The 27,808-nt window shown below is 47.5% G+C and overlaps 1 protein-coding gene across 17 annotated transcripts in view; it reads right to left on the bottom strand.

Moving 5' to 3' along the window:
* Window positions 1–27,808, bottom strand: part of LOC110527488 (alsin) — a 29,810-nt gene that overhangs the window by 1,464 nt on the left and 538 nt on the right. The window contains exons 2-35 of one of the 17 annotated variants that reach the window (XM_036982935.2): window positions 27,322–27,422; window positions 26,913–27,058; window positions 25,747–26,738; window positions 25,112–25,475; window positions 23,705–23,876; window positions 23,374–23,470; window positions 23,208–23,285; window positions 18,330–18,527; window positions 17,954–18,179; window positions 17,456–17,645; window positions 17,215–17,280; window positions 16,252–16,414; window positions 15,948–16,091; window positions 15,552–15,680; window positions 15,387–15,410; window positions 14,232–14,302; window positions 13,882–13,948; window positions 13,499–13,689; window positions 13,341–13,406; window positions 13,143–13,241; window positions 12,827–12,991; window positions 12,534–12,645; window positions 12,320–12,397; window positions 12,045–12,178; window positions 11,643–11,807; window positions 11,393–11,516; window positions 10,951–11,108; window positions 10,723–10,839; window positions 10,421–10,597; window positions 10,135–10,180; window positions 9,961–10,022; window positions 9,696–9,845; window positions 8,000–8,096; window positions 5,576–7,816 (exon numbers count right to left, since the gene is read on the bottom strand). In XM_036982935.2, the coding sequence (XP_036838830.2) occupies window positions 7,778–7,816; window positions 8,000–8,096; window positions 9,696–9,845; window positions 9,961–10,022; window positions 10,135–10,180; window positions 10,421–10,597; window positions 10,723–10,839; window positions 10,951–11,108; window positions 11,393–11,516; window positions 11,643–11,807; window positions 12,045–12,178; window positions 12,320–12,397; window positions 12,534–12,645; window positions 12,827–12,991; window positions 13,143–13,241; window positions 13,341–13,406; window positions 13,499–13,689; window positions 13,882–13,948; window positions 14,232–14,302; window positions 15,387–15,410; window positions 15,552–15,680; window positions 15,948–16,091; window positions 16,252–16,414; window positions 17,215–17,280; window positions 17,456–17,645; window positions 17,954–18,179; window positions 18,330–18,527; window positions 23,208–23,285; window positions 23,374–23,470; window positions 23,705–23,876; window positions 25,112–25,475; window positions 25,747–26,738; window positions 26,913–27,058; window positions 27,322–27,374 (5,160 nt within the window). In that variant the 5' untranslated portion in view covers window positions 27,375–27,422 and the 3' untranslated portion in view covers window positions 5,576–7,777. Of the gene's footprint in view, window positions 1–5,575; window positions 7,817–7,999; window positions 8,097–9,695; window positions 9,846–9,960; window positions 10,023–10,134; window positions 10,181–10,420; window positions 10,598–10,722; window positions 10,840–10,950; window positions 11,109–11,392; window positions 11,517–11,642; window positions 11,808–12,044; window positions 12,179–12,319; window positions 12,398–12,533; window positions 12,646–12,826; window positions 12,992–13,142; window positions 13,242–13,340; window positions 13,407–13,498; window positions 13,690–13,881; window positions 13,949–14,231; window positions 14,303–15,386; window positions 15,411–15,551; window positions 15,681–15,947; window positions 16,092–16,251; window positions 16,415–17,214; window positions 17,281–17,455; window positions 17,646–17,953; window positions 18,180–18,329; window positions 18,528–23,207; window positions 23,286–23,373; window positions 23,471–23,704; window positions 23,877–25,111; window positions 25,476–25,746; window positions 26,739–26,912; window positions 27,426–27,808 lie in introns of those variants that run through there. The other 16 variants (XM_090240392.1, XM_090240393.1, XM_090240390.1 and 13 more) reach the window with 16 other exon arrangements.

Genomic DNA, 27,808 nt, shown 5'->3' with positions numbered 1-27,808 from the left:
TGTGTTTATAGTTTTGTTTAATGTTGTGTTAGTACGTTGTTTTGTCTGAAGCGTTGTTTCCCCTGCTGCTATTGGACCAGGTCTCTCTTGGAAAAGAGATGTTATCTCAATGAGAAAAACCTGTATAAATAAAGGTAAAATAAAACATGTAAAATTTAAATTGTCCCCAGCACAAGGTGCACCTGTGTGATGATCATGCTGTTTAATCAGCTTCTTGATATGCCACAACTGCCAGTTGGATGGATTATCTTGGCAAAGGAGAAATGCTTACTAACAGGGATGCACAACATTTGAGAGAAATATGCTTTTAGTGTTAATGAAACATTTCTGGGATCTTTTATTTCAGCTCATAAAACATGGGACTAACACTTGACATGTTTCATTTATATTTTTGTTCAGTGTGTATAAAAATGGGTTCTTGCTAGAGTATCAAGACAACAGGAACGGAACATTTGATAGGAATATTAGGACCTTTCAGATTCCATGAGAGAATAGCTATTTATGCCATTATTTTTCTAAAACGTAATTATCTTTAGTGTTAATAAGCCCATGGATAGGGCTGTTATGGTGACCGTATTACCGCCACACCGGCGGTCACGTGTCATGATCGCAGTCAAATTCCAACAGTGATGGCCGGTTCCACTCTCTCCGCTGGGATTCTCTGGGATTTTCTGCCTCCAACCCTATTACAGGGGATGAGTCACTGGCTTACTGGCGCTCTTCCATGCCGTCCCTAAGAGGGGTGCGTCACTTGAGTGGGTTGAGTCACTGACGTGATCTCCTGTCCGGGTTCGCGCCGTAAGGGGAGATCTACGTGGGTTATACTCGGCCATGTCTCAGGATAGTAAGTTGGTGGTCTGAAAATATCCCTCTAGTGGTGTGGGGGCTGTGCTTTGACAAAGTGGGTGGGGTTATATCCTGCCTGGTTGGCCATGTCCGGGGGTACCGTCGGACGGGGCCACAGTGTCTCCCGAACCCTCCTGTCTCAGCCTCCAGTATTTATGCTGCAATAGTTTGTGTCGGGGGGCTAGGATAAGTCTGTTACATCTAGAGTATTTCTCCTGTCTTATCCAGTGTCCTGTGTGAATTTAAGTATGCTCTCTCTAACTCTCTTCTCTCAGAGGCCCGGAACCCTAGGACCATGCCTCAGGACTACCTGGCCTGATGACTCCTTGCTGTCCCCTGTCCACCTGTTCGTGTTGCTGCTCCAGATTCAACTGTTCTGCCTGCGGCTATGGAACCCTGACCTGTTCACCGGACGTGCTACCTTGTCCCGGACCTGCTGTTTGACTCTTTCTCTCTACCACACCTACTGTCTCTAACTCTGAATGATCGGCTATGAAAAGCCAACTGACATTTACTCCTGAGGTGCTGACCTGGTGCACCCTCTACAACCACTGTGATTATTATTATTTGACCCTGATTGCCCCCGGTGATGCGTTGTGCAGACCTCACTACCCTCTGGAGAGCCTTACGGTTGTGGGCGGAGCAGTTGCCGTACCAGGCGGTGATACAGCCCGACAGGATGCTCTCGATTGTGCATCTGTAGAAGTTTGTGAGTGCTTTTGGTGACAAGACGAATTTCTTCAGCCTCCTGAGGTTGAAGAGGAGCTGCTGCGCCTTCTTCACGATGCTGTCTGTGTGGGTGGACCAATTCAGTTTGTCTGTGATGTGTACGCAGAGGAACTTATAACTTACTACCCTCTCCACTACTGTCCCGTCGATGTGGATAGGGGGGTGCTCCCTCTGCTGTTTCCTGAAGTCCACGACCATCTCCTTTGTTTTGTTGACATTGAGGGTGAGGTTATTTTCCTGACACCACACTCCGAGGGCCCTCACCTCCTCCCTGTAGGCCGTCTCGTCGTTGTTGGTAATCAAGCCTACCACTGTAGTGTCGTCCGCAAACTTGATGATTGAGTTGGAGGCGTGCATGGCCACGCAGTCATGGGTGAACAGGGAGTACAGGAGAGGGCTCAGAACGCACCCTTGTGGGGCCCCAATGTTGAGGATCAGCGGGGGGGAGATGTTGTTACCTACCCTCACCACCTGGGGGCGGCCCGTCAGGAAGTCCAGTACCCAGTTGCACAGGGCGGGGTCGACAGAGTCCCGCAGGTTTTGGTTGCGGGCTGTGTCAGTGGCACTGTATTGTCCTCAAAGCGGGCAAAAAAGTTATTTAGTCTGTCTGGGAGCAAGACATCCTGGTCCGCGACGCATTGTTTCCTCCGGCTTTTTTTTCCCCACGTTGTGGAAAAAGCACAGATAAATCTCAGCAGCTTGTTTTTTTTCTTCATACTCAAAAATACTCTTCAGTGCCACAGGACAGGTCTCCCCGAGGGACCTGAAGTATGAAGTAAGAGCTGGCCAGCTTTGCAGGAGACGATCGACAGCTGGATGAAGAGAGAGCCATCCGTGTGCAAACATGTCGTAGAATTTCACGCCACTCAACGTCAACAAAGACAAAAAAAATGCACGCAGTTCCTCTCTTCGGGAAGCAGATACCGAGAAGTGGCTGTAGATCTTTAAAACAATTGTCTCAATATCCAGACAGCTGATCGCAGGCATTATAAGCTATGTGAGCTGGGCAATTAGGTTTCAGAATGCGATTGTTGGCACTGCTCAATAACTGGTAAACGGAGTGTTGTTTTCCAAAGTTGACATTGGCATTATCTTCTGCATGGGCTGTGGGGTGTCTAATATCCAGTTCATGCCTTTCTAGACACTTCATCAGAGCTTGATGTATGCCATTTGCAGTTTCATCACGGTCTTCATAAAAGTCAGGTAACTTGTACGGCACTCCATCAGACACAGAGAAATATCTTACACACACTGGACACATTTTTCTATTTCACTTGTTTGAGGCATCACTGGCAACTGAGAAATACACGGGCTCACCTTCGGTCGGGGACAGATCATCCAAAATATCCTGCAGTCTTTGGTCCTAAAACATTCATTGTAATTATCTCAGCTTTCGTTCTTCCCAAGTGCATCTTCACAACATTTGAGTCATGAAACAAAGCACCGTTGAGCTTAACAAGACCGTCGGTGCTGTTGTAGCTTGTACCATACGGTGTTTAACGGAGGCTGTACTTGCCTTATCCATACGGAGGCTTCACTTGCCGCGATTTTGTCATTTTCCGCAGTCGACTTCGCGAAGAATGACCTAGGTAAAGACAGTTTCAGGTTGGATATTTGAAAGATATTCGCGCTTTCAAACCTCAACTATACTATGGGGGATAGTACATTGACATAGGCTAGTGCTTTTGCTGTTCGTTAGGCCTATTCATCTTGTTGGCTGACGAAAAGTAAATGTGGACAGTTCTTCTAACATCTTCAATATGCGCCTTGGAAAAAGCACTTGTTGGCTGCTTTTCCTTCACTCTGCGGTCCAACTCATCCAAAAACATCTTAATTGGGTTGAAGTTGGGTGATTGAGGAGGCCAGGTAATGTGATGCAGCACTCCATCACCCTCCTTCTTGGTCAAATAGCCCTTACACAGCCTGGAGGTATGTTGGGTCATTGTGCTGTTGAAAAGTGAATGACAGTCCCACTAAGCGCAAACCAGATGGGGTGTCGTATATCTGCAGGACGCTGTGGTAGCCATGCTGGTTAAGTGTGCCTGTGTCACCAGCATCTCCTTAACATTGATGAAACATTGGTAAATAAGTTAAACACCATCAGAAACGGTTTGTTTATAGTGATTTATTCAGTAATTTACTTTTTGTTGCTGAACTTTAAGCTAAGATTATCTTGCAGCAATGTAAAAAGTTTTGGCTTTAAAAAAAGTTATTTTGTATTGTCATTAATTCACTCTCTGCCTCTGTAGTTTTTTAGAAATGGGACAAAGCTTAGAGGATTATCAGAAGCACTACAAATATTTACAAAACAGTCACCTTTGACCTCTAATCTGACTGCTAAAACCAAAGTACAGTTGAAGTTGGAAGTTTACATACACCTTAACCAAATACATTTAAACAAAAATTCACAATTCCTGACATTTAATCCTAGTAAAAATTCCCTGTTTTAGGTCAGTTAGAATCACCACTTTATTTTAAGAATGTGAAATGTCAGAATAATAGAAGAGAGAATGATTTATTTAAGCTTTTATTTCTTTCATCACAATCCCAGTGGGTCAGAAGTTTAGATACACTCAATTAGTATTTGGTAGCATTGCCTTTAAATAGTTTAACTTGGGTCAAACGTTTTGGGTAGCCTTCAACAAGCTTCCCACAATAAGTTGGGTGAATTTGGCCCATTCCTCCTGACAGAGCTGGTGTAACGGAGTCAGGTTTGTAGGCCTCCTTGTCCGCATACAGTTTTTCAGTTCTGCCCACAAATTGTCAATAGGGTTGAGGTCTGGGCTTTGTGATGGCAACTCCAATACCTTGACTTTGTTGTCCTTAAGCCATTTTGCCACAACTTTGGAAGTATGCTTGGGGTCATTGTCCATTTGGAAGACCCATTTGCGACCAAGCTTTAACTTCCTGTCTGACGTCTTTGAATGTTGTTTCAATATATCCACATAGTTTACCTTCCTCATGAAGCCATCTATTTTGTGAAGTGCATCCTGCAGCAAAGTACCCCCACAACATGATGCTGCCACCCCCGTACTTCACAGTTGGGATGGTGTTCTTTGGCTGGCAAGCCTCCCCCTTTTTCCTCCAAACATAACAATGGTCATTATGGCCAAACAGTTCTATTTTTGTTTCATCAGACCAGAGGACATTTTTCCAAAAAGTACAATCTTGTCCCCATGTGCAGTTGCAAACCATAGTCTGGTTTTTTTCATGGCAGATTTGGAGCAGTGGCTTCTTCCTTGCTGAGCGGCCTTTCAGGTTATGTCGATATAGGACTCGTTTTACTGTGGATAAATACTTTGTACCTGATTCCTTCAGCATCTTCACAAGGTCCTTTGCTGTTGTTCTGGGATTGATTTGCACTTTTCGCACCAAAGTACGCTAATCTCCAGGAGACAGAACGCGTCTCCTTCCTGAGCGGTATGACAGCTGCCTGGTCCCATGGTGTTTATACTTGCGTACTATTGTTTGTACAGATGAACGTGGTACCTTCAGGCGTTTGGAAATTGCTCCCAAGGATGAACCAGACCTGTGGAGGTCTACAATGTTTTTTTTCTGAGGTCTTGGCTGATTTATTTTACCATGATGTCAAGCAGAGGCAGTTTGAAGGTAGGCCTTGAAATACATCCACAGGTACACCTCCAATTGACTCAAATGATGTCAATTAGCCTATCAGAAGTTTCTAAAGCCATGACATAATTTTCTGGAATTTTCCAAGCTGTTTAAAAGCAGTCACCTTCGTGTATGTAAACTTCTGACCCACTGGAATTGTGATTCAGTGAATTATAAGTGAAATAATTGGTCTAAACAATTGCTGGAAAAATTGTGTCATGTACAAAGTAGATGTCCTACCCGACTTGCCAAAACTATAGTTAACAATACATTTGTGGAGTGGTTAAAAAACTATGTAAACTTCCAATTTTAACTGTATCTAACCCATTAAACCAAAGTAACAGGACCATGTGGTTTACAATTTAAGACAAACTAGTACAGAGGCCAATTTTATTCAAAGAGAACTTTGTCAGTTGGAAGCCCTTTGTTTACATTAAGATATGTACATTAGACAAAATGCTGACATCATTCCCCTAAAAAGGACAAATGTGACAACATACAGAGAACACTGGGGCACTGCATCTCAGTGCTAGAGGTGTCTCTACAGGCAACCTGGTTCGAATCCAGGCTGTATCACAAACGGCCGTGATTGGGAGTCCAATAGGGCGGCATCGTCTGGGTTCGGCTGTTATTGTAAATAAGAATTTGTTCTTAACGGAGTTAAATAAAGTTTAAATAAAAAATAAAAACAAGCAGGCAGATCTTCCTTCATAGATCAAACTGTATGTTATGCAGTCTATGGGTAAAACACTGTAGAGATATTATATCATGCAGCACGTCATGTGTTTTAGATGTAAACAGATATACAGTTAAATAATCAAAGTCCTTTCCAAATGAATTATGGGGGGAAATGGAGGTAAACCTTGGCATGACCATACAAATTACAACAAGCTGAATAAAGAATTAACCAAATACCAGGTTACAATCAAATTCTGTTTAAAATATAGATTCTTATGTACTGCGTGTCCCATCAAACAATCAATAACAGTTGTGACAAATTATATTCTCCGCATTAATAATTCTGCAACAGGAAGAATTTATTTTGGTAGACTTCAATGTCACTGTATAAGCATCATATTGCCATTACAACATGATCAGACCCCAACAAGCTGAACAGAGACAGTTTATTCAGTGTAGCGATTGCCTTGCAGGTACAAATACTGCATAATACTGTCATAAGTCTGTCTGCATGACAGGGAGCACACCAAATAAACACGCATAAACAATATGGCTTCCTAGTAAAAGTCTTAATCTGATTTGAAGAACCACAAACATGAATATTACATTAGCTATATTGCAGGAAAAGTTTTATAACAGAAAATAAACAAACAGTCTTCTTCTATGGGTTTACCCATCAAGTGTCAACATTTCATGTAGGTGGCTGAGGTTTTAGCTCTGGTGTAGAATAACAAAGTGACCTGAAAGAACCACCTTGTAGCATTATAAATACTGTGCAAACAGAGAGGTTATAAACACAAATAATACAGTATGAATTTAAATGTTTTAGAGGCCAGCAGGTGAGGTGCACATTAGCTGGCTGTCATTGAACTGCATCACATGAGAAACAGAGCGCCACCCAACTTCACGTCTTCAAATCACCTGAATAGAGCTGTATATTCAAGATTGTTCTGAACAATGAATACAACAAGAACACCGTAACTGTATGGAGTGTACATTCTACAAAACAACTTCAACTGGCGTTGGTCTGAGTGAGTGTAGGCTAGCGCTCGGTGTACACAGACATCACTGCATCTGGGCGGTTCAACTCTTTCCTTGTTTTAAGTGACATCAATGTGACGTACTGTGTTGGTCCATTAAATAACATGTGCATTGAGGGCTGAGGTCCGATGGAAGCAACAGGTGGCCATGTGACGCGTACTTGTTGCCACCTCATACATACAAGATGGCGTCTTGTTATTAGACAGGCTCCATGTTAAGGGCGAGTCTCACTTGGATTTGAAGTTTCTCTTCATAGACTTCCATTTCAATACCAGCGCTGGGTGACAAGAGAGGCAGTGATCTCTTCCACTAATACAGCGTGAATAGTAAATAGCCAGTCATATTCACAACAGTCCACGATAAGGCTGAAACGCCACTGGCTCTGCCCACATCACTGTAAGCCCACATCACTGTAAGCCCCTATTCCAGACGGCTCAAGGAGCAGGTTCCTTCATTCAGGGGCTAAGGTGTTACAAAGCCTATTGACAGATAAACTGGCCAAACTGCCAAAACAGTTTTACAACAAGGGTTTTACAGAGGTCAACCTGATGAATCAAGTAGGTGTATAAGCCTGATGACACGGTCACTATTAGGCAGTGGTTAGAGCGGGGAGCTTTGTAGTGTGTGTGTGTGTGTGTGTGTAAGAGCATGCATCAGTGTATGTGTGTATGTAAAGGGGGAGGGGGTCCTGCTACGGGGGAGCAGATGGACAGTCAGCAGCCTGTCTGTCAATCATCATGACCCTCCTGTGATGACCCTGACACAGCATCACTCAAAACCTCTCCAATCCCTTCCCTCTAAATCGGCTGTCTGTCTGACTGCCACTTTACAGAGCTGCTGCAATATACAGTACAGAGATTCTCTGTGGTTCTCATGTGGTCTTCTCATGCTGGATCTGATAGTAACACGCCTGACAGACAGAGGGAAATAAAATGAATATATGATACAGATAGTTACAGCTTCATTTATTCCCTATGAAGCGGTGTGTGTAAGCGTTCATCGATCGCATGAATATGTTATGAGTATCTGAATAAGTTATGAGAGTGCCTGCATTTGGATGCTATCTGCCATAGAACGTATACTATGAGTGTACCTTGAGAGTGGTGAACATGATGCCGTGTTCTCCATGCTGTACACAGGGGTCCATCAAGTCCTCTATCAGACTCACCTCTGACCCCAGATTCCTGATCCTGAAGAGAAACACAGCCTTGGTTAACACACATACACAGTACCAGTCAAAAGTTTGGACACATCTATTCATTCAAGGGTTTTTCTTTATTGTTACTATTTTCTACATTGTAGAATAATACTGAAGACATCAAAACTATGAAATCATGGAATCATGTAGTAACCAAAAAAAAAGTGTTAAACAAATCAAAACATAGTTTATATGGCAATTCTTCAAAGTAGCCAACCTTTGCCTTGATGACAGCTTTGCACACTCTTGGCATTCTCTCAACCACCTCTCACCTGGAATGCTTTTCCAACAGTCTTGAAGGAGTTCCCACATAAGCTGAGCACTTTGTTGGCTGCTTTTCCTTCACTCTGCGGTCCAACTCATCCCAAACCATCTCAATTGGGTTGAAGTCGGGTGATTGTGGAGGCCAGGTCATCTGATGCAGCACTCCATCACTCTTCTTTTTGGTCAAATAGCCCTTACACAGCCTGGAGGTGTGTTTTGGGTCATTAGTTCCACTAAGCACAAACCAGATGGGATGTCGTATCGCTGCAGAATGCTGTGGTAGCCGTGCTGGTTAAGTGTGCCATGAACTATAAATAATTCACAGACAATGTCACCAGCAAAGCACCCCCACACCATCACACCTTCTCCCCCATGCTTCACGGTGGGAACCACACATGTGGAGAACATCAGTTCACCTACTCTGCATCTCACAAAGACACGGCGGTTGGAACCAAACATCTCAACTTTGGACTCAGACCAAAGGACAGATTTCCACCGGTCTAATGTCCATTGCTTGTGTTTCTTGGCCCAAGCAAGTCTCTTCTTATTATTGGTGTTCTTTCGTAGTGGTTTCTTCTTCAGCAAATCGACCACGAAGGCCTGATTCATGCAGTCTCCTCTGAACAGTTGATGTTGAGATCTGTCTGTTACTTGAACTCTGAAGCATTTATTTGGGCTGCAATTTCTGAGGCTGGTAACTCTAATGAACTTATCCTCTGCAGCAGTGTCTTCCTTTCCTGTGGCGGTCCTCATGAGAGCCAGTTTCATTATAGCACTCAATGTTTTTTGTGACTGCACTTGAAGAAACTTTCAAAGTTCTTGACATTTTCAGGATTGACTGACCTTCATGTCTTAAAGTAATGCTGGACTGTCGTTTCTCTTTGCTTATTTGAGTTGTTCTTGCCATAATATGGACTTTTACCAAATGTGGTATACAGAAGCCCTCTCTACCTTGTCACAACACAAATTATTGTCTCAAATGCATTAAGGAAATAAATTCCACAAATTAACTTTTAACAAGGCACACCTGTTAATTGAAATGCATTCCATGTGACTACCTCATGAAGCTGGTTGAGAGAATGCCAAGAGTGTGCAAAGCTGTCATCAAGGCAAAGGGTGGCTACTTTGAAGAATCTCCAATAGATTTGATTTCTTCACTATTATTCTACGATGTGGAAATTAGTAAAAATAAAGAAAAACCCTGGAATTAGTAGGTGTCCAAACTTTTGACTGGTACTGTAAATAGATGTGTAGTTCTGATTCTAAAATTGGAGAAAAATCAGATTTCTGTGCATCTCTGAGGATGTGTGTGTTCTCATCGACTCACCGGGCGCGCAGCACCACGTAGAGGAACACAGGAAACAGGTCGTCCATGGACCACAGGAAGCTATCCTCCAGTGATGACACCACTTCCTTTGTGATCTCCTCGAATGTCAGCTGGATCACCTGCAGCTTGTCGGATGGGGTGAACGTTGTGCTGAAAACAAACTGTCTTAATACACGACCACGTATAAACCACAATATCATAACTTAAAGAGTGCATGAGACTCATTCATTCATGACGATATAGTACTGCTCTGGATAAAGCGTACCTGATCTGCTGTAAGGTCTCCGTTGCCGAGGCAAAACAGGCGTCTTTTGTGCTGGACACAACCTAGAAAAGGGGAGAGAGACTGTCAGTAAGGACAATCTAACATGTACTTGGTGTAATGTTGTAATTCACCCACAGAAGGGCAGTGTGTTTCAGAATGTACTTAGTGTCATACCTCTGTCCTCTCCCCCAGCACTGGAACCGAAACCGGCCAAAACTTACTGAAAGCAAAAAGAGATGCATTTTTACATGTTATAACTACAGTTTTTCCAGGTCAGGACCGTCAGGCTACATGATCGGAAAAAAACTTGTACGAGGCTAAATTAAAAAAGGCCCGACTATCCTCACATTCTGTTTCGCAACACGGATTCAACAGAATGTAAGACGGCGAGATCAGAAGGGTTGTAAGAGGCTACTACTAGTCATTCCCAACCTCATTGGTCAGTCCAAGAGAGACTCACTGTTGCACTCCGAGGAAGGCGAGCAGGGCCATGTCTGGCTGTTTGTTGAGGCGGAGGACACACTCCCAGTACACGTCGTCCTCCCTCTCCTTCTCCAGGGCGTACAGGGTGAAGAGAGGGGGGTAGAGACGAGGCAGCAACACCGGCAGGAGCAGAGAGGAGCTACTCACTACACGCCTGGGGAAACCACACACACATCATTCAACACACATTCAGGGGCTTAACATATTTCTCTTCTGGAAGAAAACAGTATTTAAACAACAGTGACATGCTCTTTTACATAAGATATGCTATGGTCGTACCCAGGTTTGGGGGATTCTAGCTGTGTGTCTGCGCAGTTGGAATCCTTCTTGTCCTGGGGGTCAGAGGATGGTTCAGGGATCACTCCACCCTCCTCAGGCAGATCTGGGAACAGGAACCTGGGAGACAAACAAACAAACAAACATTACACATACAGTACATGGCTTAAAACAATGTAAAAACAGTATCTGACCGTTTTAGGCCACACACACACACACACACACACACACCTGACGAGCTGGAAGATGCGGGCCAGGTAGGACATGATCTCGTTGACAGCCTGCAGTAGGAGGCGGCGGTTGGCCCCCACCCCCACGTAGGTCATCCTGTAGACAGCCACTAGGGTCTCCATCAGCCTGCCCAGGGGGTGCAGGGGCGTGTCACACGCCTGGGGGGTAGGGGGGGGGGGGTTCAGTGAAGGTTAAATGTGAGAGTTTCAGAATATTCCTATTTTGTGGTGTTTTCTCAATGAGGATAAATCATGTTAGATCTAAAGAGAAAATCAGTATGAACAGGGGCACCTCAGGACGACGGCTCAGACATTTCTTCATCATCATCATCATTATTAAACCATACTGAAAAGGATTTTGCTTGTCAGACACGTTGGTGCGTGGGTCCATTTGCTGAGGGGGATTAGGAGGGTTAGGAAGTCACCCGGGGTCGTTGGCTCACCTTGATGAGGTAATGGCGGATACGGTCATACTTCTCCATAGTAACAGGGCCATCATGCTGCTGAGGGTTGAACTCCAGACTCTCCAGAGTTCTGTTATGACTCTGACTCAGGTTCATCTCCGGGCTGGAACACACATCAATACCACTTAGACAACTGTACTCTGTGTATGTGTGTGTGAGTGAGTGAGTGAGAGAGAGAGAGTGAGGTGTGAGGTGGAAGTACTGTGTGTGTGGTCTCTGTTCTCTCTACCAGTCTCTGTGCTGTCTCCTGCTGGTGGTCAGGGCTACAGCGATGTTCTCCCAGGCTCTCTGGTTCTCTCCCTGGCCAGGGGCCTCACAGCCCAGCCTCATCCAACACTCCTCAAACACTGCCCTCCACTTCTCCTCCGGACGCACCGCCAGGCGCCCCAGCTTACTGGAGACACACATAAAAAGGAAATAGACTATTTCTATGTTCACATACACGTTCACTTGACTGGGTTCATTTCAAAACTGTAAAAACTTTGCAGGATCATCTCCTGCGGACAGAGTGCCTTGCAATTTATTTATACTTTTTTTTGTTTAACCACTTTTAGCTCAAGACTAAAATCTTTGAATCTGCTAATCCTCCACCATACTAAAACCAATGGCATTGAATGGTACAGAGACGTACACAGCGCGGCCCTTGTCCCCGTCTGAGTCGTAGAGGTTGGGTTTGAAGAAGGATCCGGTGACCTTCAGGCCGGAGCCCCACTCCCCGGTGAAGGTGCCCTCAAAGTAGTCCCCATTAGCCATGGTCAGCACACCCTGAGAGATTAGGGAGAGCAATGTGCTGTATTATACATGTGTCTGCACAAACGTATGTGGCTAAGCGAAAATGTGTGTGAGTGCAAGCTGTGTGTGAGAGAGTGTGTTCAGGCTTGTTTGTGTCTCTCTTCTTTCACTGACCTTTCCGTTGAGAGTCCAGTCCTCCGAGAACTCTCCTTCATATGTGGTGTTGTCCTCAGACAGCAAGACCCCTGTGCCCTGAGACAGCGAGAAAAAAAAAAAGAAAAAAAAAACTGCAAATGGAGAGGTGATCATCTTTCCTCCAATATCTTGGAGCTAATGTGCTAACGTTCAGCTAGCGTCAGGAGGAAGAACCCCACTGCCCAGGAATCACCTGCATCTTGTTGTTGTTGAAGGCTCCCTCGTAGTACAGGCCAAACTGGGTTACTATGACGCCCGTGCCCTGCCGCTGGTCATCCTGCCACATGCCCATGTACTTCTCTCCTCTGACGGAACACACCGGAACAACACAGGTCACCACGTAACACCGTCAGCACTTCAGACACACTAATACCCTTTTCACACTATCAATCCAACCCCAACCGTACTGAGCTAGCTGGATGCGTAACCAGGCCAGCTCAGTTTAGCGCTGCAGTATGAAAAGGGTGGGCTGGAGCGATCCACTACCTGGTGATGTCATCAAAGACGCCGTAGCCCGTCTTCTTGTCGTGCACCCATTGGCCGATGAAGACGCTGGGGGAGGAGGAGTTCAGCGTGCCGCTGCGCAGCATCCCGTGACCGTGACGCATGTTGTCCTGGAACGAGCCCTCGTACAACTCACCTGTAGCATACCTGCATAGACGACAGTCACATTGTTCGGGTACACAGCAGAAACATAGACACGCCCGCAAACTCCTGGTCACGCTTACAAAAGGGTGATTTTTAACCTGAAGGGCCTTTCTTAAATAACGTTGGAACTCGTCACAAAGGCAAACAGACTCACTTGTACGTTCCGATGCCGTGCATCTTCCCTTCTTTCCAGTGGCCTTGATAGTGGTCGTTCAGGTTCAACGTCTTGCTGGGCATAACGTAATCTCCAAAACTACGACCCATAAACAAATAGCAGAACAATGAGAAATGCCTTTATTTCTGACTACGGTGATTGATACATCGATTTATTGATCGATTTACACTGACTGACCCATCCTCCAGTCCGTTCTTGAACGTCCCCGTGTAAATTCTCCCATCAAGCCACTTCACCGTTCCCCTGGAAACAACAATTTTTAATTCATTGTGACTGTATGGAAATGGAACCAAAGGCACCAGGTCCTGCATCCCTCCTTCCCCAGCCAGACCCACCTCCCATTGGGCTTGCCGGCCAGCCAGCGGCCCTCGTAGGTGGCCTCCTTCAGACGGCTGTCCTTGTAGAAGGTGTAGCAGGCGGTCCGGGAGATGGGAGGCTCCGCCCTCTGCCCTGCCCCTGAGCCTGACTGCCCCGCCCCACTCATGGCCTGGTCCACTGCCTGGTTGATGGAGCGAAGCCACTTGGCCTGGAGAACCCACGGCGGTTAATAGTCATATTGAAGTGCATTTAATTGAACTGAATGGGTTGTTACACCGTCTGTCACCACAAACTGAACCCAACTAGGCAGATTAACAAGAATCTACAAAAGACACAAACACTACATACTTGTAACCTGAGCAGGTGAGTAGTGAGGCCTGGCTATTGGCTAGTGGCCTACCTTCTCCATGGAAGAACAGGCCAGCAGGGTGAAGGTCTCCTCAGGTGAGATCACCTTCAGTCCATACCTGGATGGAACAAAGCACAGCTCAGTGGAAGCAGCGTTTCCCAAACTCGGTCCTGGGGACCCCAAGGGGTGCACGTTTTGGTTTTTGCCCTAACACTACACAGCTGATTCAAATGATCAAAGCTTGATGATTAGTTGAATCAGCTGTGTAGTGCTAGGGCAAAAACAAAACGTGCATCCGGGGGGGGGGGGTGACAGGACCAGGACCAAGTTTGGGAAACGTTGAGTGCTCAATAACACACCAGCTAAACTCTCTAATTGGCCGGATAGGGGGATAGACTCACAGGTCAGTGTTCTCCTCAGGGATGGGCTCGACCCACAGTGTGGCCAATGGGAAGACATGGTGGGTGGAGAACTGGAGGAGAGGGAGGGAAGAGAGAGAGAGAGACATCAGTATACTGATACACTCAGCTACAGATACAGTACACTGGTTCAACAGTCAGGAAGTAGTCAGGGCACTGGAGCTAAACACAGGTCACATGACCTAATAGATGCCAACTTGCATAGCAAGCAGAGAGGCGAGGGCGACAGGGCACGAGGCAGGCCGACAGACACAGCACACAGGGTGCAGCACACAGGGTGCAGCACACAGGGTGCAGCACACAGGGTGCAGCCGACAGGGGCTAAAAAGGCACACCATGTCATCAAACACAGCTAGGTGGGTGCACACTAAGAGAGAGACAGCGGCACATCACAGGAAACTGTTTTGAGAGAAGTGAACCGGAGACGGCCGATCCTCACGTGTGGCGTCACATGGTTTCAGAGTAATGATAACTAAAGGCTCCACATAGCAAAAAATTAAAACGGGTCAAAAAAGGCATCTTAGTTAGATAACCAAGACGCACACGTCGGGAAGACCCAATAACGGCAGAGTTAACTTTTTAGATTGACGCCCGTAAGCAGAGTCAACGTGTTGCTATGACTACGACTCCAATGTCATAAAAGTAGGCAATATACTACCGTGAGCCTTAGTTATTCAAAGTATCAGTTCAGCTTTCCACGCAGTATCCTGAGGCTAGCATCAGAGGGCAGGGGGCACCGGGATCTGCTGAGGAGAAGCTGCTCACTGTAGAGTGGTGTACAGAACCCGCTGTGGGGCTCCTAACGTTCAGGAGCAGTTGGGTTAGTTAAAGGGAGAAGGCGGAGAAGGTAAATAGCTGCCATTCTTCATTGTGAGCTTCAAGAAATCAAAAACAGAGAGGCTTATTCCAGCCAGATGTTAGTTAGCACACCCATACGTACATGAAGAAGATCAGAAAAACGGTGTGTTTTGGTGTGGGTGTTATTTCAAGCTGTGAAGCCGATGTTTGTGGTTTACAGGCCGGCAGCAGGTGCCTAAAGAGCTGCTACAGGAAGCCTACATCCTAAGCCAAGCCCTGGCCACACGGGGGCGCTGCATTGACTAGGGGGCAGTACACTGGCTGCTGCTGCATACTTACAAGGCTTTTATAGGGAACCACTCCCTGATAGGACAAAGACAAACACACAACTTGATAGGAGTCAGTCAACACACCAGATATATTCATATCAAATGCTCTGAGGGTGAATGAAAGAAAAGAGAGATTGGCACCTTTGTAAGAGCCAGCTGTAAGAGCTGTGCTTACCTGAGCGTGGACGAGTGCATCATTGAAGAGGATGAACCAGTTGACAGAGAACCTTCCAGAGTTCTGTAGCGTCAGGGCCTTGTTGCTGCTCTCACAGATCAGCCTCCGGGGGGGCTTACGCAGGGAATCCTGGAACAGGATGGCCAGGTGAAATGGGATAAGAGGTTGGTAAACTGGAGATATTGGGCTGAATAAAAGATCTTCTACCCGTTTCACACTATGGAGTCAAACCGAACCAAGCTGTGCTCTGCCGGCCTGATTATACATCCACCATAGTTTCCGGAACCATGCTTGAAAGGACAACGTGAAAATAAAATATCTGAGCGAGCACAGTACGGTTGGCATTGGCTCAATAGTGTGAATCTGGCTCTGATTACTGTGGTCAAACCAACTGACCAGGCCACTGACCGTCATCTTGCCAGGGAAGCTCTTCCAGAAGTGGTATGTGTACTCTGCCTCCTTCCTCCTCCTCTTCAGATGAAGAGCCAGGGCCTCAAACTTAGAGCAGCCGTCCTGCAGCTTCTGGTAGTCCACTGAGTTCTGCAGGGATGGAGAGACACACACACGAAAGGGAGAGTTTGTATGAAGGTGTGTGAGCGTGCGTGTGTGTGTGTGTGTGTGCGTGTGTGTGTGTGTGTGTGTGTGTGTGTGTGTGTGTGTGTGTGTGTGTGTACAGCCCGGTCCTAGTTCCTCCACGTACCACCTCGAAGCAGGTTCCCAGTTTGAGCAGCAGCCTGCCATACTCGTGAAGGTGTCTCATGGGCAGGTAGAAGAGCGCCACCAACAGGTCACTCAGAGGAATGTTCTCCTCGCTGGACTCTGCCAGCCGCTGCAACAGCTCTGGACACTTCCCAAAGAATTCTCTGAGCAGAGGAACAGAAGATGGTGGAGGGGGTGGCGGGGGAGGATGGAGGGCAGGAGGAGATGGAGGGCAGGGGAAGATGGAGGGCAGGGAGGGAGGAGAGGGTGGGGGAAGATGGAGGGAGGGAGGAGAGTGTAGGGGAGGAGAGATGGAAAAAGAAAGAAGAGATGTCCTGTTTTAATTCACTGTTCACCTTTCCAGAAACAGACACATTGGTTTATAATTAAGCAATAAGGCCAGAAGGGATGTGGTATATGGCCAATATAACACGGTTAAGAGCTGTTCTTAAGAGTGCCAGGATACAGCCCTTAGCCGTGGTATATTGGCCATATACCACAAACCCCTGAGGTGCCTTATTGCTATTATAAACTGGTTACCAATGTAATTACAACAGTGAAATTTTTTTGGGGGCATACCCGTGGTATATGTGGTATTTTTTGTCAGCCAATCAGCATTCAGGGCTCGAACCACCCATTTTCATAATTAAAAAGAGCCCATAAAAATGATTTTGAATTAATCCTTTGACTTTTCCCTTTCCAATTAAACCTGCATGAGCTTCCTCAGTCTCATTGTGTGCAGAACAACTAGGCATCAAACAGCTGTCCCTTGACACAGGCTTGGGTCAATGTTAAGGATAATGAGCACACAGGCTTGGGTCAACGTTAAGGATAATGAGCACACATGCCTAGGTAAATGGTAAAGATAATGAACATATAATGAGCACCGCAAATGGTAAGGATAATAAGCTAAGGCTGCTAGATGTCCTACTGTGTGTGTGTGTGTGTGTGTGTACACGCTCACAGCGAGGGCTTGGCCAGAGCTTGGAAGCCCCCCATCACCAGGAAGTTACCCACAGAGCAGCAGTACCTGGCAGGGAGGGATGAGGAGGGGGTAGGAACGGAAAGAGGAGTAGAGAAGGAGAGGTCATTATACACATGTACCAAATAACAAAAAGAGGGACATTTCTCACAGCAGCTAGTACAGAGGTGCTTTTTGTAAAGAAGTAAATGTCAGACAGCGGGAGGGTACATACTGTACATACTCATTGTACGTGTCCAGGAAGATGCTGGCGTGCTCCAGCATAACCAAGCTTTTCACATCCCGACGGCGGCGCAGGTTGGCGGTGAGCGAGGCGGAGTGCTGCCCAGTGAGGTGGCACAGGCGGCTATAACACCTCGCCAGGCTCTGTAGCAGCACTGTTGACGCCGGGCCTAGGGCTGTACCCAACGACTCTGAGGGTTAGAAGGAGAACACACACCTGTTAGCAAAACACTGTGGGAAAAAAATATATATATAATTTTTTTTTTTTAAATACACACAACCAAGAGGTAATCAACCTAATATTTACTCTGAAACGTACCAACTTACTCTAGTCCAGCACATAGTTAACCAAAAGTTACAGGTCTGTACTAATAATAACATTTAACAAAACGGAAGCTTCATGCCAGATCTTTTTGAATGCGGACCAATCCCTTTCCCTTTGATTGGACATTGGTTACCATGAAAATAAAACTCGCCCTTCTCTCTCTCCCTCTCTAACCTCTGACCCATGGCCTCTGTCCAGCGGAGCTGTAGCGGGAGCAGTAGTTCTCACCCAGGTCCAACAGGGGGCGCAGGATGTGGTTCTTCACAGAGCTCAGCTTGCAGTAGAACTTCCTCTCGGCAGCAGCCAGCTCGTGGAGGCTGGCGATGAAACCCGTGACGTTGCGGTCGGCTAGCGCCACGCAGCTCTGGCCCCCCGCAAACACACCGCTCACGTAGCCCAACTAAAACACGGATAAACAAAACCCACAGACACACGCACCACCATCGGGTCAAATGTCAGTTGAAATCACAAAGCAGATGCTGAATACACAAAAAGTGGAACACAGCAGGGGTTCAGTACACTGTGTGTGTGTGTGTGGTCCACTACTCACGTTCATGCAGAAGGGGAGCAGCACTGGTTGCTGGGTGTAGCTGTACCCCTCTGTCTGGTCCTGGGGTGCGTCCTGCGCCGCCTCTCTGACCTGCTGTCCGCTATAGTAAAGGATGGGCTGGTAACAGTCCCCATCGGCCAGGAGGAGGGTGTGCTGCGCCCCCGCACCCACGTCCCATACACGTATCCCCTCGGACAGCTACAGGGTCACACCAGGGACAAACAGAGCAGATCAGATCACTGTACATTTGTGTTGTGCTAGGCTTCTACAACTCAGTGGCCTTGTGGTTTGAGTGTCCACCCTGAAATTGGAAGGTTGGGAGTTCGATCCCCGGCCAAGTCATACCAAAAACTGTAAAAATGGGACCGGATGCGTCTCTGCTTGGCAATCAGCATTAAGGGGATGGATTGGAGGTAAGGCCATGCGACAGACTAGCGTCCTGTACAGGGGATGGGCGTCAGTATAGAGACAAAGTAGAATCTCAATTCAACGGCTAAGACACAAGAGGTATGTGGCAGGGTCTACAGTCAATCACGGATTACAAAAAGAAAACCAGCCCCGTCACGGACCAGGATGTCTTGCTCCCAGGCAGACTAAATAACTTTTTTGCCCGCTTTGAGGACAAAGAGTGCCACTGACACGGCCTGCAACCAAAATATGCGGCCTCTCCTTCACTGCAGCCGAGGTGAGTAAAACATTTAAACGTGTTAACCCTCGCAAAGCTGCAGGCCCAGACGGCATCCCCAGCCGCGCCCTCAGAGCATGCGCAGACCAGCTGGCTGGTGTGTTTACGGACATATTCAATCAATCCCTATCCCAGTCTGCTGTTCCCACATGCTTCAAGAGGGCCACCATTGTTCCTGTTCCCAAGAAAGCTAAGGTAACTGAGCTAAACGACTACCGCCCCGTAGCACTCACTTCCGTCATCATGAAGTGCTTTGAGAGACTAGTCAAGGACCATATCACCTCCACCCTACCTGACACCCTAGACCCACTCCAATTTGCTTACCGCCCAAATAGGTCCACAGACGATGCAATCTCAACCACACTGCACACTGCCCTAACCCATCTGGACAAGAGGAATACCTACGTGAGAATGCTGTTCATCGACTACAGCTCAGCATTTAACACCATAGTACCCTCCAAGCTCGTCATCAAGCTCGAGACCCTGGGTCTCGACCCTGCCCTGTGCAACTGGGTACTGGACTTCCTGACGGGCCGCCCCCAGGTGGTGAGGGTAGGCAACAACATCTCCACCCCGCTGATCCTCAACACTGGGGCCCCACAAGGGTGCGTTCTGAGCCCTCTCCTGTACTCCCTGTTCACCCACAACTGTGTGGCCACGCACGCCTCCAACTCAATCATCAAGTTTGCGGACGACACAACAGTGGTAGGCTTGATTACCAACCACGACGAGACGGCCTACAGGGAGGAGGTGAGGGCCCTCGGAGTGTGGTGTCAGGAAAATAACCTCACACTCAACGTCAACAAAACTAAGGAGATGATTGTGGACTTCAAGAAACAGCAGAGGGAACACCCCCCTATCCACATCGATGGAACAGTAGTGGAGAGGGTAGCAAGTTTTAAGTTCCTCGGCATACACATCACAGACAAACTGAATTGGTCCACCCACACAGACAGCATCGTGAAGAAGGCGCAGCAGCACCTCTTCAACCTCAGGAGGCTGAAGAAATTTGTCTTGTCACCAAAAGCACTCACAAACTTCTACAGATGCACAATCGAGAGCATCCTGGCGGGCTGTATCACCGCCTGGTACGGCAACTGCTCCGCCCACAACCGTAAGGCTCTCCAGAGGGTAGTGAGGTCTGCACAACGCATCACCGGTGGCAAACTACCTGCCCTCCAGGACACCTACACCACCCGATGTTACAGGAAGGCCATAAAGATCATCAAGGACAACAACCACCTGAGCCACTGCCTGTTCACCCCGCTATCATCCAGAAGGCGAGGTCAGTACAGGTGCATCAAAGCAGGGACCGAGAGACTGAAAAACAGCTTATCTCAAGGCCATCAGACTGTTAAACAGCCACCACTAACATTGAGTGGCTGCTGCCAACACACCGACTCAACTCCAGCCACTTTAATAATGGGAATTGATGGGAAATGATGTAAAATATATCACTAGCCACTTTAAACAATGCTACCTAATATAATGTTTACATACCCTACATTATTCATCGCATATGTATACGTATATACTGTACTCTATATCATCTACTGCATCTTTATGTAATACATGTATCACTAGCCACTTTAACTATGCCACTTTGTTTACATACTCATCTCATATATATATACTGTACTCGATACCATCTACTGTATCTTGCCTATGCCGCTCTGTACCATCACTCATTCATATATCTTTATGTACATATTCTTTATCCCCTTACACTTGTGTGTACAAGACAGTAGTTTTGGAATTGTTAGTTAGATTACTTGTTGGTTATTACTGCATTGTCGGAACTAGAAGCACAAGCATTTCGCTACACTCGCATTAACATCTGCTAACCATGTGTATGTGACAAATAAAATTTGATTTGATGTGACTTGTACATCAAGCTGCCTCATGCTACAGAAACAGGAGAAATGCAGCTATGAACAGTTCTGGCTCGCACACGCCAAAGCTACTCACGCTTATACTAACAGTCCTGCACAAACTCAATAGTCAAAATGTCCTATGATTTGTGATCACTAAGCAGCTGAGGGTGCTTTTCCATTGAGACTTAGTCCCACACCAGGGGGTCTCCCGTGCTTCTACACCTGCATTGCTTGCTGTTTGGGGTTTTAGGCTGGGTTTCTGTACAGCACTTTGAGATATCAGCTGATGTACGAAGGACTATATAAATCAATTTGATTTGATGTTAATGTAGTCTTGTTTCCACCAGGAGACTTGTGGCGAGCAGAATCAACAACCTCTGCATCATTCAAGACCGTCACTTCTTGAGAAGGTGTTCAAGTTCACAGTTAGCCATTGTTATTTAAATTCAAGCTGAAAAGTACCCAGGGCCATGCCTTGGCTCCAAGTCAGAGCAGGAGCCATGGCCCAGTGAGACACGGGAGCCGGCGCAAGTAGATGGAAACAGAAAAGTCTCAGCTTTTCAGGTAAAACACCGGGATAAGTCCTCAGTGGAAAAGTTCCATCATTGTTCTACCATGGAGAGTGCTTTAATTGCCGCTGCAGAGTTTATTCATGTTGGTATATAAAAAGAAACGTCCTCTCACTGTCAACTGAGTTTATTTTCAGCAAACTTAACATGTGTAAATATTTGTATGACCATAAGATTCAACAACTGAGACATAAACTGAACAAGTGTAACAGAAATGGAATAATGTGTCCCTGAACAATGGGGGGGGGGGGCGTCAAAATCAAAGGTAACATTCAGTATCTGGCCACCAGCTGCATTAAGTACTGCAGTGCATCTCTTCCTCATGGACTGCACTAGATTTGCTGGTTCTTGCTGTGAGATGTTACCCCAGTCTTCCACCAAGGCATCTGCAAGTTCCCAGGCATTTCTGGGGGGGAAATGACCCTAGCCCTCACCCTCCGATTCAACAGGTACCAGATGTGCTCAATGGGATTGAGATCTGGGCTCTTCACTTGCCATGGCAGAACACTGACATTCCTGTCTGCCAGAAATAACCCACAGAAGGAGCAGTATGGCTGGTGGCATTGTCATGCTGGAGGGTCATGGTAGGATGAGCTTGCAGGAAGGGTACCACATGAGGGAGGAGGATGTCTTCCCTGTAACACACAGCGTTGAGATAGCCTGCAATGACAACAAGCTCAGTCCGATGATGCTGTGACACACCGCCACAGACCATGACGCACCCTCCACCTCCAAATCGATCCCGCTCCAGAGTACCGGACTCAGTGTAACACTCATTCTTTCGACGATAAACGCAAATCCAACCATCACCCCTGGTGAGACAAAACCGCGACTCCTCAGTGAAGAGCACTTTTTGCCAGTTCTGTCTGGTCCAGCGACGGTGGGTTTGTGCCCATAGGCGACGTTGTTGCCAGTGATGTAAGGCGGGTGCTCACCAGACAACAGGCCTACAAGCCCTCAGCCCAGCCTCTCTCAGCCTATTGCGGATAGTCTGAGCACTGAAGGAGGGATTCTGCGTTCCAGGTGTAACTCGGGCAGTTGTTGTTGTCATCCTGTACCTGTCCTGCAGGTGTGATGCCCAGATGTACTGATCCTGTGCATGTGTTGTTACACGTGGTCTGTCACTGTGAGGACAATCAGCTGTCCGTCCCGTCTCCCTCTAGCACTGTCTTAGGCGACAGTACGGACATTGCAATTTATTGCAGTCCTCATGCCTCCTTGCAGCATGCCTAAGCCACGTTCACGCAGATGAGCAGGGACCCAGGGCATCTTTCTTTTGGTGTTTTTCAGTCAGTAGAAAGGCCTCTTTAGTGTCCTAAGTTTTCATAACTCTGACCTTAATTGCCTACCGTCTAAGCGGTTAGTGTCTTAACGACCGTTCCACAGTTGCATGTTCATTAATTGTTTATGGTTCATTAAACAAGCATGGGAAACAGTGTTAAACCCTTTACAATGAAGATCTGTGAAGTTATTTGGATTTTGACAAATTTTCTTTGAAAATTTGAACGTCCTGAAAAAGGGACGTTTATTTTTTTTGTTGCTGAGTTTAGGTTAGCAGTGTTTCTTCTAAGATTGTTTTTTTCAGCAGCGGAGGCAAAGGTAGCACGGGTGCCAAAGAACACCCTTCACCTGCGTTGCCCATCGACGGGGGCATCGCTGCTAAATTAATAAAGGAGGAACACTGGGTTAGTGTGTGGTAAAGATGACTGCATGGGCACCATTTTCCTCAATTAAAGAAACACACTCTTACCTTGGCAAGGCGAGGGATAGTAGTAGGACACGCCATGTGTCCTAGCTGGCCAGAGCTGTTACTACCCCAGGAGAAGACCTTGAAAACACACACACAAATGTTCACATAGTTGGGAGGAATCCCTCCGACTCAGTTTCCCATGAGGAGTGATAATGTAGTTCCTGACCTGGGACTGTGTCGTCAGGGCCAGGGAGTGATGTGCCCCAGCAGCCACAAGCACCACCTCCTTACTGCTCAGACACTTGATGCACAGTGGCTGCAGCCTGCAGGTCAGAAACACCTCTCAGTCAACAACCAGGGTCAAAGCATTTCAGAGTAGGAGTGCCAATCTAGGAGCAGGTCATCCCTGTCCATGTAATCTTATTTATCTCAAAGGCCAAACAGATCCTAGATCAGATTCAGCGCTCATACTCTGATGCTTTACTGGTCGACACAACTGTCAATCATCATGGTTCTCATTCCCAGCCCTCAGTGATTGGTGTTGAGTGGACACTGACCTGGGGAGGTTGTCCCCGTGGCCTAGCTGGCCCTCCTCACCACGCCCCCAGCTCCACACCTCGGTCTGCAGAGAGGGGAGCAGCTCCCCCGCCTCTGGGAGCCCTCCCACAGGGGTGAGGGGCACTGCTTGCACCCTGGGCCGGCTGGCCCTCCGCAGCAACCTGGGGGACACTGCAGACAGAGACAGACCGATATGTTTCTTAAATTTCTTAAATGGCACATTTTCTATGCTTCCTCTCAAGCCATGTTCAGTTACGGCAGTCAACTGCAGCTAATGTTACAGATGAAGTCCTCTCTGTTCCACAGGTGAGTGTAAACAACTGTAAAGACATGCTCAGGATGACTGGTTTAGTCACGGAGTGATCTTCATCTACTCGTGAAAAACAAAACACTTCTGCAATAACCCAGAAACACAGGCCTCACAGCATCCTCCTGATGATGAGTCATTGTGCCCAGCCGGAGCCAGGTCCCGTACCACAGTAAGCATATGGGAGGGAGTGTTAATGAGGACAGACAGACCAGGGCATCACTGATGAGGCGTGGGTTGGTGGTTTCCACTGTGACATCCTGTCCCCCACTGAGAGCCATCTGTCCCCCACAGAGAGCCATCTGTCAGCCCAGAGGAGAGCCACCAAGAGAGGGGAGCGGTGAGCTGTCTGTCCCCTCCCTGGCTGCAGCAGGAAGCGAATCATTTATTTTTTATTTGTTCCATTTCACAGGACATATATAAGTGTGTATTATACGCATGTGTCAAATGTGTTTTTTGCATATCCCAAATCCCCTTAAGACACCCTCGGCTAGCTAGGGACAAATCCTACCGTTCAGCGGTCACCCTACCAACATGACAATAGAAGATTCCTCCGATACTGCAGGCACTACCACTCTGACTGGGTTTCTCAAGAGATTATCACGGCCATCTTGCCCTCTCCATCTTCCTCACCTTCTCTCCCTCACACACAGATATGTCTTCTTCACACTCTCACTTCCTCAGTTTTCTCCCCCTCCATCTCACGGACTCTCGCTCCTTTCTTCTCCGTCTTATTCTCTCACCCTCTCCTCACTCCTCTCCTTCCTGCAACCCTTCTGGTTAAGTCCTCACATTAATATGGCCTCATATTCCTCTATGACTGAGAGCTTTAATCGCGGAAGAAAAACCACCGTTCACTGACTGTAGTCCACACACACATAAGAGCCATGAAACACCACACTGAAACAAAATGGTCAGCCGTCACAGCATTCCAAAACATACTGTATAGTACTGTAGTTCAGATGGACGTTCGATATGTTCGCAGGCCGGATGAGCGGGGACACACACGCATACTTACACATCAGAGTATAGGAGGAAGATAAGAAGGATAAGAGGCGATGAGCAGAGGTGGAGGATAAGAGACGAACAGCGTATCTACCCTGAGAGAGGAGTCCAGGCAGAGAGAGACGTCGACTCAGGCCCTCGGCCTCCTCCTCACGGATATCCCCCGTGCTGCAGCTCTTCTTCCCCTGCATGGACTCCTCCAGACGCACCCGCTCCTCCGCGGGGCCCACTGGAAACCCTCCTGGCACCCCACCGGGTGCTCCTGCTACACCCCCAACCCCAGGGTAGTAGCAGTTAATCCTCTTCTTCAGGGACAGAGCCTCGCAGGTGGAGACCACTCTCTCGGCCACGGCGGAGGCACAGGATGAGACCAGGCTGTTGAGGGCAGAGCTGGTGGTCACTGGCATGACCCCAGGGAGGAGGTCAGAGGTCAGGAGGTCAAGGCTATCTGCTGGGGGCTGAAACACAGGGTGCATTAGGCACCACACAAAAGAAAACTGACAGAAACAGGAAGACTTCCTGGACCTATAAGAAAAGCACATTTTAGTTATCCTTAGCAAAAATGTTTTACCTTTGCGTGCCTTAATAAACACGACCCAGGAAACACCGCGTGACAGCTCATTGTCACTTTTCAAACACCTCAAACTCCCAAAAAGTCAGCATGTCACCCACCAAGTGTGCAAAAAATGGGTAGCTTTAGGCTTAAAGCATCAAATGATCAGTACTAACCTGAAAACTTGCTCCTGCTATGGTCGTCTTGGCAGTCTCCTCAACCAATGAGGTGTCAGACAGTTTCTTGAGATATTCTTTCACTGCCTGATCATCAGGGTAGGGGGAGCTCTGAGACCCTGCACCCCCCACACCGCCAACAGTTCGATCTGAGTCTGTCCCAGCAGCAGAGATGTCAGAGTCTGTAGTGGTTAAGACTTCCCCATTCTGTGCCACTGTCCTCCTCCTCTCATAGTCTGTATGGTCTGTTATGGAGGGCTGGAGACCAGGCGCTGAGGCCGAGGTATGAGAGGAGAGGGGCTCTGAAGGGGAGCTCTGGAGCCTGAGCGGAGGGGACCTTCCAGGCTCCAGCCTGGCCTCTCCGTCAGCCAGCAACTCCACCCCTAGGGGGCAGTAATGACTATCTGAGATAATGACGTGGTCCTCCTTGTCTGTCATGGTGTAGAGCAGCTGGTTGCACTGGCCACACTTGTCTGGCAGGGGCCGCCGGGCCTCCTGAGGTGGTAGGCAACGCACCAAGGCAAGGCTGTGGAAGGCCCCACAGGCCACCTGAAGGACGTGTCTGCCCGCCAGGTGCTCCACCTTCTGGGGCTTCCAAATGGGGAAGATGGTGGTGACCAGGCCCAGCTGGCAGCCGCTGCCCCAGGCCCATACCTCGTGCTGGGCAGAGAGAGCAAGGGAGTGCTGCTCCCCGCAGGCCAGCTCCAGGACCCGGATGGTATGAGGGGGGCTGGTGTCGGGGTCCAGGACAGCCACTGGAGTAGGGTTGGGGACTACAGTGAGGCTGGACAGGCCACACTGGCCGAAGGAGTTCTCCCCCCACATGTGGACCCCGCCGTCCTCGGTAACCGCCCCGCTGTGGAAGCTGCCCGCTGCCACGGCGACAACGCGCTGGCCGCTGAGAGCGCTCTCTAGGACGGGCTTCAGGGGGCCCACCTCTGAGACCTGGCTCTGTTTCCATGGGAACTCACCAAAGCTGTACACCTGCCCGCCTAAATACATCACAACATTCAAGTCATAAGACAAGAGGATTTATTAGAAATGATTAGCAGTAGTATGTGTAGATCAGTATACAAACCCCATACAAAATAAATTGTTTTAATTATAGATCAAGCAGGCTAATAATAAATGTCTTTATATATCAAAGACTGTCCATTGACTCTCACCCTCCACCAGTAGAACCCCATGGCGTGTTCCCAGGGCAGCCTGCAGCACAGGCCTGGACAGGAGCACTCTCTCTGGGGTGACACTACAGGAGTAGCCCTTCCAGGTGTGGAGCGAACCTCGCTCCCCTGAACTGTCCTCACCAGAGCTGGAGAATACATACAGAAGTAGACAGACAGACAGACACATTGACAAGTCATTTCTCAAGGATTCTGAACAACCACACAGATAGAGGAGACATTGTTTTTTAACTACCCCGATTAAACATGCCCTGGAACAGAAGATACAGTAGCTAGCTAGAGAAACAACAAGAGCTTTGTGAGGGCATAGACTTACATGAAGAATATTCTGAATTGTCATATGATGATCACATAACATTTATTGACAACACCCTACCTCGGGGCTACATACCTTTTCCTCTGGGACTCCATCACTGAGATTTGTCCATGGCAATGCTGATGCATATAGACTGGTGAAATTCAACTTGAAAAAATCCGTTTCTAAATTCAGCCCTGTATTGAATACGGCAAACAACATTGGACACAAGACAACTTACAAAAATGAGTAGCTAATGGTAACACTGCCTCACTGAATTGCATACAGCCCTTACTGGTAGCTAGGTGGCTTCAAAATAGCCAGCACGAGTGACAGTACGCGTGTGTTGTTGTTGTTGTTGACGACACACACACACACACACACACACACACACACACACACACACACACACACACACACATCTCATCATGGCTAGCTGTCAATCATGTGGGAATGACGTAACTAGCTAACACCCCCCCCCCCCCCCATTGATTTTGAGTAGCCAAATAGCTAAATACTATTAACTCTTTATTTGACGAAATCCTATTTTCAGTCCATTAACAAATTAGTTTGCTTGAAACTA

The sequence above is a fragment of the Oncorhynchus mykiss genome, chromosome 7, assembly GCF_057628025.1.
Source record: "Oncorhynchus mykiss isolate SJ-2025 chromosome 7, ASM5762802v1, whole genome shotgun sequence".
Taxonomy (NCBI): Eukaryota; Metazoa; Chordata; class Actinopteri; order Salmoniformes; family Salmonidae; genus Oncorhynchus; species Oncorhynchus mykiss.
This window is presented reverse-complemented; position numbering and strand designations above follow the sequence as displayed.